The sequence below is a fragment of the Eleutherodactylus coqui genome, chromosome 2, assembly GCF_035609145.1.
Source record: "Eleutherodactylus coqui strain aEleCoq1 chromosome 2, aEleCoq1.hap1, whole genome shotgun sequence".
NCBI classification, from domain to species: domain Eukaryota; kingdom Metazoa; phylum Chordata; class Amphibia; order Anura; family Eleutherodactylidae; genus Eleutherodactylus; species Eleutherodactylus coqui.
The window spans coordinates 124,404,845-124,418,348 of record NC_089838.1 but is presented as its reverse complement, the minus strand read 5'-3'; the positions used below and the strand labels follow the sequence as shown (position 1 = coordinate 124,418,348).

The 13,504-nt window shown below is 43.1% G+C and overlaps 1 protein-coding gene across 1 annotated transcript in view; it reads right to left on the bottom strand.

Annotated features, from left to right (window-relative positions):
• Nucleotides 1-13,504, bottom strand: part of TMTC2 (transmembrane O-mannosyltransferase targeting cadherins 2) — a 241,826-nt gene that overhangs the window by 126,432 nt on the left and 101,890 nt on the right. Inside the window, exon 3 of the mRNA XM_066591489.1 lies at nucleotides 494-1,322. Within this exon, the coding sequence (XP_066447586.1) occupies nucleotides 494-1,322 (829 nt within the window). The remainder of the gene's footprint in view (nucleotides 1-493; nucleotides 1,323-13,504) is intronic.

Sequence of the window (13,504 nt, the reverse complement as noted above, 5' to 3'; positions counted from 1 at the left end):
GTAAACGTCTGGGCGAGTCCGTGTGAAAGTCTATAATGTGTCAGTCTTTACCCTGTGCCACCATCGAAGCAATATATGTTACAATGGTGGTATAAAAGATTAAAACCAAATGATCACGTAGTCACATATTAAGACTGATAGTAAAAACGAGGTGCATCAAGTAGTGCAGACATACCGTTTAACAGTATGTGGATACGGTATTCTGGCTACAGGATATAATGATGCTGTAAATGCCTGTTTTAAAAGCCTGTATTTCGGCACCATCTTGTAAGTGCATAACAGCGTGAAAGGCTAGAAAAACAAGCACTAAACTTGCCACTCATCTTGGAAGGGTTTGTTTAAAGGAACTTAATGAGGCTTTAAAGACATCTAATCTATCATCCAGCAGATAAAGAATACATGGAACCTCAACGGAACACAAAAAATGAGCAAATGTATCAAAGCTTAGAAGAGACACAAATGTAACACTCGGCAGAATGAAGTTCTAGGTTACCTTTAGCTGGGTTGACTTGTATTCCTGACCTATACAGCATCTCTTCATTCTTCCAATCACCGTTTCTGACAACAGTTTTCAGTCCATAAAAAAGAACTAATGTAATGGCAGCATAAAAAATTAAGCTTTTAAGAAAGTTTTTTTGGGCCTTAATATAAAGAGCTCGGGCCCCTACAGTTATTAGTAAACAGAACCCCATACTAGGAATATAAAGTACACGCTCTGCAATAACAAAGCCAACATAGAAAAATAGATTACTAGCGGGCACAAAAGGGACTATCAATAGAGATAAAGCTAAAACAACAATGTTTTCTGTAGAAGGAAGTTGAAATCCATGGTTAATATGGTTTTTTACACCATTTTCAAGTTTCGAGACAATGGTAGTCCTCGGCTCACAGTTCTTGTATTCTAAATCTGATTGACAGCTATGGCCATTAGCATTCTGCTTGCCATTCATGAACATTTTCCCATTGCATTCTCTTTTTGTACTGGAGCTCTTGAGACTTGTGTAGGCAAGGAGGAAGAGCAAGATGTAAAAGGCCACAGTGTGTATATTCCTCCAGTCAAGGACTGATTTAATTAGAGGCACAGCATCCATCGACCAATCAAAGCTGAGTGTATCAGGGCAAAAAAGCAGCCAGAGGTTCTTAGTTGGCAAGTATAAGAAGGTCAGAGTACGCGTGAGGAGGATTTCACAGTCCGCAGCTGGGTTGTCAGAGTTGGAAAAACTTGGGGGTGTATTTCCCATCCAGTAGAAACGGGCACCCAACAAGAGGACTCCCCAGGCAACCAAAAGTCCAATGCTAAGAATAAGAGAGAAGTTCTTGCCCTGTAAGAGAAGTAAAAAACAGCTGTTAGTCCAACTATAAAAGTAGTAGATCTAAAACCAGCAACAATCTATCAAGGGTATTCTAAGCATTTTACACACAAGTATTAAACACTGCAAAGATTTACTGCAACCTGTGCTGCATAATAAAAAGTACCACCACCTCAGGTAGTCTGAGGTTTTTTTTGCTTTCAAAAAGTTTCTCATGCACTAACAGTCATATACTCCCCTCTTCCAGCTCCCCTCTGTGTTCAGCACTCAGTCTCTGGGTCTCCCCTGGGACGCAATGTTTACAGGCTGCAGCAGCTCATTTATGATTTTACAAGCTGCTGCAGCCAATGACAGAGCTCAGGGATTGAGTCACAGGTAATGTTCATAGACTGCAGCTGCCTGTTTACAGGATGTCACAGGTTGCTGCAGCTAATGACAGAGTTCAGTGATCGGGTTGTAGGTCTCCGCCGTCATGTAAGGCTTACAGGTTGCAGCAGCCAGTTTACGTGACTTCACACACTGACTGCCATCTGTACACAGACACTGGGCACAGAGGATCAAGTGGTGGTATGGGAGATGCAGGGATCCAGAAGAGGCAAGTATATAACTGCTTGTTATGTTGTTGTATGAGGAATATGGTTTTGAGAAAACAAAAATCTTGGATTATCCCTGTAATTGAGCAGTAAGAATTTTTCAGTGTCCTTGTGCATAGTTCATGCTGCAGCCACCTCCCTAGGTGTAAATGGGGGCAAGGTTCAACAAACGTGCAGGTCTCCAAGGCGGGGCCCACATATAGCAGACATTTATGACATAAACCTCTAAGTTACACATTATTCTACCTGTTGGATGGACATGATCAGAAGGGATTTCAGGTACAGTGCAGAAATCATGGCTCACTTAAACAGGTTTTCCTGGACTCAAATGTTAATAAGCTATTCTCAGGATGGGTCGTCCATATCAGATTGGTAGGGATCCACCAGTGCAGATCAATTGTTCTCAGGCCAGTGAAGTCACGCTCAGTCAGTCAAATGGCTTAAGATCAGCTCAGCTCCATTCAAGTGAATAGGATTGAGCTGCTCTACCAATCACAGCCACTATGAAACGTATGGTGCTACGCCTAGTATGCAATGAGGTGGCCAAGACGTTCTACAGAGCGCTGCAGCCACTTTAAACAGCAGACCAGCAGAGGTCCTGAGCAGTGGACATCTACCAATCAGATGCTGATGACCTATCCTGAAGACAGCCCCAGAAAACCCTTTAACCAGGGGAACTCCTGATACAGCAAAATAGCAATAGAATATCACCGCACTTGTTAATAAGTTGTTGATTCTCTGGGAATGACAAACTTTGTGCTAGATGGAACGGGACATTCTAAAAAAGTTCTGCTATCACGTGTCATATTGTTACTAATGTCAGTTTTGCAAAGAATTAATATGCTTTAGTCACCGATTGGATATCTGCTCCCTTTCTTAGGCTGCCTACACACTATGCTTTGACGGGATCCTGGTACAAATGGGAAAGGAAACAATCCATAAAGAAAGGTTTGGAAAGCTTTCCTCATCCTTTGTTCCAAGATCTGTTCAGACTTTTGAAAGAAGAAAAGCAAAGCTGTACAGGAGTGGATGTGGTGACTACAGTGTGAAGGCAGCCTTACTTAGTAGTCATGAAATCATGGAGCTGAGGTTAGGTTCTGCAGGTCTTTGGATGTTCTTCAAGGATGTTTTGTTTCCTGGATGAGTTATTACTGTGTCCTTGGAGTAATTCTGGCAGACCCAAGACTCCTGGGAAGATTAACCACTGCTCCAAGTATACGTTGTTTGGAGATCACAGCTTTTCACTGTGGTCTGACGAGTTATCTAAGAATTGCATATTAACCCTTTCCAGTTTTTTCTTTCTTTTAACTTTTTTTTTTTATCATCATCTCCATTAGATTTTTCTTTCTGTAGCAGTAAGATTCTATATATAGGGTGGTTTTGATTCAACATGCTGCAATCAAGCCTGTCTGTGTTCATCCAGCAAAATGTGATTGCCAATTAAAATTGAGCAACTAAGAGGAAATGTACTTCATCTTGTTGAGGATATGGATGTTGAATGAGTTTGTTCCTTAAATAAATGTGGAAATAGTTCAAAAGCAGTTGACTCTCCTAGCCTTCCATACGCAATGTAAGCCTCAGGCTTTGCTGGGAGAAGAGTAGCACATACCCCCAAAGTTAATAGGAGTTCTTAAAAGGAATGGGTCATCAAAAAAAAGACGTGCTGTAGAAAACAAGTTTTTATGTTAAATATATTTGAGACTTTTTTGGTGACTTTTTAATTTTATTTTCAATATCTCAATCTATATTTACAAAGATCTTGATATTCTGCAGTTTTCACACTGACTACAAAGTGTGTAATAAAAGTTTGACACTTTGTTCTGTAGAGAAAACTTTTCAGCAGTCATTTCATTATGTCATGAGGTTACGGCTCTTGCAATACAACAATGACAATAACTTGGTCCTAGCCTTCATTTTGTAGCCTTTGATGTCAGGAAATACGTATCAGTACAAGTGCTAGATATCGGGTTAAGACAAAAAAAAATAATTGTTGGAAACTTTTTAAGTCTAATAGGATCCATAGCAAAACGGATCACAAATCATTCATATCCATCATGGCTCCTATAAAAGCAGACACCTTAACGCCATTGTAAAAACATCCACACTATATATGTGTCACACAGTAACGAGGTCTACATTTCCTGTTTACTTCAAATCAGTAACTCTCCGGTTAAGCAGCTTTTATGCCCAGGCTTGCAGTCCAGCTCATTTTCAGAAATGAGGAGGTTTGGATGCTTCCAATTAGCATTTCCATTATTCCAGAGCAATCCTATAATCCACAAGGTCTCCGGATTATAAGCAAAACATGCAGCGCAAAGCAAACCTTCAGATTTTTCAATTATGTAAAGTATTTAGCAAGAGTGCTGCAGCAGTTCTGGCGTTGTCTGGTATGGCAACCATGGAATGTAAGCCATGCCCGCTAGAGCCTGGGCTATGAAGATGTTGCAAACCAGATGTCGGACATCCTTGATGTCACTTATAGAGCGTCTCATAAGGGAGAATGAGGAAAGAAAACAAACGCGGCATTAGATGTGATTACTTTCTATTTCTGGGGCTACCACACAGGCAGCTGTCCTTGTATGATCAAGGAAACCATTTCTTATGTTGTAAATCATTTATTTGGAAAACAAGGTTAACGCCAGGCCAGTTCTTCCCGGTAGTTCTGTAATTTATAAAGGATGCAGGAATGAACTTTAGACGAAGACATTACCAACCAATCGTTTTACGATTCCTCTGCGCGATAGTAAATTGAATGTTTCATATCGGAAGGCTCACTCATTTCAATGTCAATGGTGTGAGGGTTCAAAGTCTCTGTTGGAAGGCAACTTCCAGCATATGATTAGTGATCACATTAGTAAGTCACCACATGTAGGACGATCAGTCAGTGACGGCGGCTCACGGGTGAGAACACTGGGCGCTACTCATCCTTTTTCAGTGGTCACAAGTTTTGTGTTCTAGCTTTACCTTTTCTTGTAAAGTAATTAGGGACATATGGGCTCACTAAGGAGCCTTACTGTAAACGGCTGGATAGGAGAAATCTAATGTCTAGATTTAGGATTTAAAAGTTTTTAGGTTGGCTAAGGGCTTTTTACGCAGGACGACTGTAAAACGCTGAAGGGCCCAACAGTTGCCAAGCAATTATCACTCCTGTGTTTTCACCCACGAGCAATGATAGCTAAGTGAAGGGTACTGGTGCACCTTGACACCACCGGAAGCTAGGGGTGTGGCAGCCCTTACATGGAGGGAGGTGTCTGTCATACCCCTAGCTCCCGATTGGATGAATGGTTCTCGGGGCGGCAAGCTTCTTCATCTGCCCGGGTGCTGTGCTGTGTCCTCACCCCTGGCCGCCACAGGCTACTCCTCCGTGGTGAGCGTGTGAGGTGCAGGGTGAGAAGGAGCCGGGGACAGCTTTTGCCGCAGGTGGAGAGGCAGCAGGAGCCAAGAGAGCCAATGCATGGTGAGCGGGAGCTGGGGACAGTAGCGACGACGTGACTCACACTGCTCTTGCAGGGGGAGCGGCAGCGGGAGCCGAGAGTTCTGGTGCAGGGGAGGGGGGCTGTCTGCGGAGGAGCGGTCCGGCAGGGGAAAAGCACCATCCGGCAATTTGTGGCAGGGATCGAGAGTTAGGCTGAGGGGTAAGTGTAACAGTTAGCCTTAGATTAGAAAAGTAAGGCTAATTGTTACACTTACCCTAACCCTCCATCTCTGTCAGAAATCACATCACGCTGCTCTCTGCCTCCTCAGAGCTGTGCTGGGTCCGCAGCCAATCGGGAGCTAGGGGTGTGACAGGGGCGTTCCTCCTGTCAAACCCCTAGCTTCCGGTGGCATCAAGGTACACCAATACCTAAGTGAAGGAGGGTGGAGCGGTCCGAAGATCATTCCCATCCACATGCCTTCATCTATGTACGATTGCTTGTTTACTATGAATGAACGGCTGCTTATTTAGAACGAACAATGCAGCAGCAGCAGACCAACAACGATTTGCAGGTCTACATGGAAGATCCAATCGGCAATACTCTAAATGTGTGTAGCTACACCTGACAATTATCTTACAAACCATTGAGCTAACAAGCGGTTTGCACGATAACTGTGCCATGTAGAAGGCCCTAAAGAACCATCTTCAATTCCAATCACAAACGGCAATGTTGTCCAATTGACATTACGGCCTCGGGCACAGTAGCGTATTTGGGGCTATCTACTGTCTGTCTTAATTCACGGGCAGAATATGGCCCTATTATAGCCTTTGATATCATGGATGAGAAATCACACATGCTAATGCATATCTCTGCACTGTGTCTATAGGACAGCATACATACAGGTGTCCATGTGCTGCCTGATGCAAGTTGTACCCAAACATCTCAGACGCATCTCACACACTTGGGAAATGTGCACCTGGCCTAATGCAGCATAGGTTTCTTGCATTTATACTTTGAGTAGCACACTTACTGGAGGTGGACAAAAATATGGAAACACCGTATGAAATGCATGCCTTAAAATCGGTCTCTACATATCTTATTGAAATATGATTTATAATCCTATGAAACTTAAGTGGAGGTAATATGACACAGATGCTGCCGGGCAGAAGTGAACATCTGCCTGAGCAACAAGGTTCCATAGGTCAGGCGTTTGAGCCATTGAGCTGCTGTTACCAGCTAGCTCCCAAAACCATCCAGAGCAGGGCAAAAGGTGAAGTTAATACAAATTTGGTGGGGAAGCTCTCAGCCAAGCAGGGGGTCAAAAGAACAGCTCAGAGCTAATGATTAAAATCCTATGCATTTCATACGGGGTTTCCATATTTTTGTCCACCCTCTATACACTGCTATATTAAGTAAAATAGTAGCTTAGAGAGAGGGGTCCCAGTTCTGCATAGTCCCACACCATTGTTACCGAATTGCAAAAAACTGTTTTGAACTCCCATCTCCAGAAGAACTGTATTTTTTAGCAAACAAGGGTCTGGTCACATCTGTGCTGGAAGTTCTACTTGGAGCCAGTAGGGCAGCATGATGAAAACCCTACAAACCCCATAAGAACCAGCGGTGTCCATCTGGTACCATCTGTTACTGTTCTACGATGGATCGGTCCCCGGCTGGCATTCAGTTTTCCTGTTCCCATGATGGAACAGGAAAACCAAATGCCACAATGCAAGTGTGAACGAAAGCCAAATTCAGACGGTTGCATGTGCCAGAGAATCTTGGGTACAACTTGGATCAGACATCGCATGCATCCATGTGCTGTCTGATCTTCAGGGACAGTGCACATTACATGTTCTATTCTCCACCGTGATATGGATGAGAATAGGCCATATAGTGTTCAGGTGTATAGCTTCATAGGCCAAGAGGGGTGGGTAAGCGGTCCATGAAATATACGAACAGCACACTAACGGAAAATAGACCCGTCTGAATAAGTCCTGTATCAAAGATCTGGACTAAAAGGTCCAAAATTCTGTGCAGATTAAAAAAAATGTTTACCCCTTATTTGCTAGGGAACGACCACATGAATCTACTTGGGAAGCAATGCTTGAGAATCACTAGGCTATTTAGCATTCATACATAATTACAGCTGCAGCGAAGTGCCTAAATAAACTGATGAATATTCAGGCTAGCTTCTACTGATGGCCAACTGAAATAGCACCAGCTTTGTTAATTAGGTTTCCTGCATCTGCCATCAATTACAAGTTTTGAACCCAAAGAAACTTCTAAATTAAAAAATGCAGACTAGAAGGAGTCTTATGGTTCATCTGCAAAGCAGACAGAGGTGATATTACATCACACGCATTATTTAGCTGAATAGCATACATTGTATATACCATAAATGATACATGAACTTTGAATATCCCAGAGGAGATTATCTGCAGGCCTCATCTGATAGTCGAAGGGAGTTCTTTCTATTCCTCCATAGCCGGTTGTTGCCTTGTAAAGTTTAACAACTGCAATGTCTTTAGTTGCTCCCTTCTCCAACTTGTTGGTAGGACTAGGATGACACCATTCGGTAAGTACATTTTAGGGGGGCTGGCACGGCAGTATAAGGGGGCAATATTTAGGTGGGTCTAGAAGGGTGGTATAGACAAGGGCCCACATGACCCTTTATCCAGCTCATCATAGTAATCCTACAGATATGTTTTAGAGAACTTAATGAACAGTCTTCATTGAGGTTTGTAATACCGTAATTAAAAAAACAGAAAACGAGCTGAGATATTTCACATAAAATTAAGCTAGAACGAAGATGAGCAGATGGCCACGTCGGTCGGCTCTCACTACTGGGAATCCGCTATTATTGCCAGGGCAAACTGTGCTTAGGCATCAAATAATTGGTAATCCATGTAACGTATGGACGTGCCAAGTATGCCAGAGTGCTATTCCACTCTGCAGAGAAGGAGAGGGTTTGCCCAACACCAGTACACTGTACTCTATAGACAGGGATCTGGCTCATGGACAGGGGTCGTCTGCTTGAGATCACCCTATTAAAGATTCAGAATTTACAAAATTATTTTACATTACTTTATTCCCCCCAAAAAGTCCCGTTAGGAAAGTCTGGGGGCCCTATTTTTGCTAATATTCTAGATGTAGGCAGCAGGAGAACCTGAGGTCAGTGTAACTAAGGGGTTGTTCAGGGAGTCTGACCCCACTGACTATAATGGGGTCAGTTTGGTTTCTGCCATCTGTCAGGCATTTTGACAGAGCTGATGGGATGAAACTGCGCTGCATGCTGCGCAATTTGATATTCTTTTTTTTTAACAGAAATCAGTGATTGAGGTTCTGAACGGAACCTCCACCGCTGATGCGAATGAGCCTTAAACTATGGGCAGCGCAATTTTGCGGCAGCAGGTGTGCACAGATTATCTGTTCACTAAGCGGTCACAATTTAGAGATGTCTATAAACCCTGACTATTCAGTGTGTGATTACAGATAAGGCAAGTGACTAATCCCTGACTTGTCAGTCTCTCCTGGTTTTTAGCTCATCTATGAAGAACTGACTGTTTACAGTGAATGGAGGCGAACGGCCAGAAAAGACCTTGAAGGTGAGATTTCTTTTTCACTTTCAGATCAATCCTATGATGCATCAGCACAGAATTAGCTGAGGCTATATCATTTCTGCCTGCTAGGACGACAATTTAATCATCATTACCTTCTATGTTCACCTACATAAACTACAGATCATAAGTATATAGTCAGGAGGAGGAGCAGTGATCTCCTCTATTATAACTGTGTGATCACCATCATTAACAGTGACAGGAATGCCTGTATCCCTCTCCAGGCAGTTTCTGTGGTAGATACATGAGAAAGCATCACACAAACTGAGAAATCAACTATTTTCAGACCGCTTAATCCCAAGTAAATCTGACCTCGCCAGAATTGTGACTACATGAAAATCTCAGGAGAAGGAGGTCAGGACCTTGAGATAGAAGCGAATAAGTAACCAAGGCTGGCTCACTTATATTTACTCGGGGGAGTGTTCTATAATGAATGAAAAAGACAAAAAAAATTGAATGGGGCTTTAAAAGCACATGAGCAATAATCATTGGGACAGCTGCCAGGTGCTTAAAGGGGTTGTCAGAGTTATAAACAGGCAGCCTAAGGGTTCCTCCATGGTGTAAAATAACAAAACGTTCGATATTCACCACTCCCCGCTGCAACAGCTTGTTTGTAGGCGGCTCAGGCTGTCTGCAGCCTCTAAAGAGGATGTCAGCAGGGAGACCAGAGCCAGCGATGGGGGATGAGTGAGGAGCGCTGAGCAGCAGCAGTTTCGGTATTTTACACCATGGCGGACCCATTAGGATGCCTTTTCATAACTCAAGACAACCCCTTTAAGTGCTCAACAGTCATCCTTTGTAAAACCACCCTAGCGCAGACAAAGTCTGCGGTGTCTGCACAGCCAGGACCTCTAGCCATGTCCCTCATGCTTACAACAGAAGCAACCAAAACCCTCTCCTCCTCCCTCTATGTGCTGGCAGGGAACAGATCCACCTCCAGTAACTCCTGCCTCTCTGTACTTCTTGCTGGTAAAGTCAAGGAAGGGAGTTTACTGTAAGGCAGTCCCCAATAGTGGAAGGGCACTGTGCCCGACAAACCAGATGGGGCACTGCAACTGAACAAATGAGATGTTGGCTACATGATGGAACGCTTTGGCTTGGCAATATGATATGGTATGGAAGCTGGAATATCCTATTGCCCATAGGAAATCTTTTTCTCCCTCGCTTTATGCATTTTATGGTCTGCTGCACTCCAAGGTCTGAAAATTACAGTACCGTACTATAAAATATCAAATACAATTTTGCATCATTCTGTTTAAAAATGTTCTCCGTAGACTGACTGCTTATGCTATCTCCGGTATTGCTCTATATATTAACTACACAGTCAGAGAGGTTTTTGGATTATCCCCCTGCAAAAGGATCCACAATAAAGTTGTGAAACAACCTAAACTGGATTATTATATTTTCAATTCTGTGGGTCAAATACCCAAAACACATTAAACTAATTTGCATCTTCAAGAAGGGTCGTCACGAAGCTGCTACACTGCTGTTTCATATCATACTACATGAAACTGCTCATATATCCCCTTCTCTTCCGGCACTAGGGTCGTATGTCTAGCAGGTCTCCGGCTGCCCCTGCCAGACAGGCTCCCAGCTGTGCAATAGACAGCCCTCCTCTTATTTTAAGAGACTCCCAGACAATCCAGGAAGACTAAGAAAATATCACTACAATATCTAAATTTCCACCGAGCCCAATTAAAACAAAGAACATTGGGCCTTCTGTGTTATGGCCATCTCAGACAAACAGCGGAAAGTGATTGTTATGCGCATCAATACTAACTTTTTTCAGAAGTCTGCAGTCCTTTCAGACATTCTCTGCAATGGAAATGAATAGTGGCAATCAATAAATCCAGTTGTGTGGGCACTTGATATTCAGTCAATATAAGGCAGTTGGCGCTGTCACGAATATGACAAACTATGACAAAACGGTTTCAAGATGTTACCAAGTTCATTCACAGACCATAAGAAGTGTTCATTTCACATGCAGTAAGAAAACCAAGTGGCTTCGTTTTTTTGCTTAGTTTAAGATGCTTAAATTTCCCTTGCAAGATATACTAATATAACACATAACAAAGGAAATAATCTTCTAAAGACTATTTGTAAAAACATGACATTCGGAGGGCAGAACTTGCAGATCATACAGAGATGAGTGACGCTACACTGACAGCTTATTTCCTCTGGCCAGAAGACTTTTGCAGGAAGTTTCTTCTACGGTGTCAACCACTGACTGACATGTTCTCCGTCGCTATAAGAGCGCCTCTATGCATTCCTGACGTGTCCATTTCAGTTACCACTTACATTCCTCACAACATAATGCCGGAGTATCTTTTCCGACTCGGTTCTAGTCCTTTGTTTTCCTCTTGTAACTATCCAAATGAATTGACACCTGTTTCTACCGTTCCCCTTATCAGGGTGCCAAATATGCCTACCCGCCTGATCTAGTCCAATCAGTGCTGACAGTGACCGGCTATGTAGGGATTCACCCTGCGGACAAGGAATGGTAATGCTTAGTTCTGGGTTTCCAGGAGGAATAAAGGGTACCTTCACACGGGATGACTGTTGGGATGCACAAGTGCCTGACAGATTTCTCAGCGAATATCGCTCCTCTGCTTTACCTATGAGCAATAGTCCATCAGATAATGGAGGCAGAGTGCTTGGAGATCTCTTCTAGCCGCCCGCCTCCATTCACACTAAACAGAAGTTGTTCAAAGACGAAGTGACTCCTGCTTGCACTGAGTGAAACACCGCTTAGTAGTCGTTCTATTTCAGTGGAACGACTACTAAGCAATTTCTCATTTAGTGCCCTGTTGGAGACTGTATGTACATGGGCTGACAATCGCCCGTGATCGCTTGTTTAGGTGCTTTCCATATCTAGTGGAATTTGCAGTAAAATTTGCGGAATAATCAGATTTAGATGGTAATTGAAAATTACTTAATTCTGTTGGCAATTTTACATCAAAATCCGCATTTTGACCTGCAGATTTCAGTGCGTATTTCCCCAGCAGCAAATTCCATTGCCTGTAGAAGCCAAATCTGTTTAGTGGGAAAGCACCCTAGCAGAGGAAGTACAAGGAAGAGTTCTAAAAAATATGTCGGTAAGGACTTGTCCACATCAGAGTCTTTTTTCTATCTTTAACCGATCGAGTTTTTTTTGTTTTTTTAATGAAAAGGATAGGAAAACAAGTTTAAGACTGAATCCAACAGAAACCATAGAAAGCATCATCTCTTAACGGATCCAGTAGGCGGATCTGTCGAAAACCTGCTCATTTCTATCTTGTTTGCTTCCATCTGCTTGTAAAGAATCCCTTTTGTATTTTGACTTTTTCCTTCGGCATGTTTACAAACGGATCCGTTAAACAAAACAGAAACCTTTCCATCTAGTTCCGTCACCCATTGACCATAATGTTAACAAAACGTCTTTTTCAGTCACTAAGTTTTTTTTAGCAGATAAAAATTGCTGCAATCTGTGCTGTTTTTTCTGGTAAAGCGGAAAGCAGATGGAACAGAGCCAAATTGAGTAGAACCGAAGCTCGGAGAAATACATTGAAATCAATGGGGAGTAGAGAGGAACCGTTCGTCTTTGTTTTGTTGCTTCTCTGATAGCACAACAGACTGGAAAACAAAAACACTGATGTGACCGAGTGCCGAATTGTTATTTCCTGGGCAGTACAAGTATTTCCTAAAGTAGACATGCCAGGGGGGCAAACAGGTCCTCTTCAGCAGCGGCAGTGTGGAGGATACACTTCTGGGTCCCCGCTGCTGCGTATCATCAGAATATACAGACCCAGAAAGATGCTTTATATCTAGAGATGAGCGAACGTACTCGTTTAGGGCGATTTCGCAATCGAGCACCGCTTTTTTCGAGTAACTGGCTACTCGAGCGAAAAGATTCGGGGGGCGCCGGGCGTGAGTGGGGGGTTGCAGAGGGGAGTGGGGGGGGGGGGGGGAGAGCTCCCCCCCTGTTCCCCACTGCTACCCCCCCCCCCCCGCCTCCCGGTGCCCCCCGCATCTTTTCGCTCAAGTAGTCAGTTACTCTAAAAAAAAAAAAGCGATGCTCGATTGCGAAATCGCCCTAAACGAGTACGTTCGCTCATCTCTATTTATATCCAATCAATAGTGGAGAGGAATAACCTATTACTAATTAAAAGGAGGTTCTAATGTAATGCAGCGCTAATTATAAATGATAAAGAGTTTTAGGACTCGCCTCGGAGCTCCGTAACCTGTAATAAATATACTTGGCCCGTGACCTTGTGCCGTTCTACAGTCCCGAAGCTCCTTGCTGACTTCTTATACTGCTGATATACTGAAGTCTAACAGGGCAAAATAGGAACCTAATAAAGATGTAGTTATAAATAGCAACTCGCGTCAACCTGCTTTACCATTCAAGAACAATAAACCTATAATTTTCAGAAAAAAGCAGTTCAAGATCACAGGGCTGCAAACCTCAGCTTTTAAAAAATGTACCATTTCCAAAGCGCGCTGGCATTCGTCAAATAGCCTGCTCCCCGTACCAGAAATGTAACTGATAGTCAAGTATTAATTCATACTATATTGGTATCAGGCAATTTACT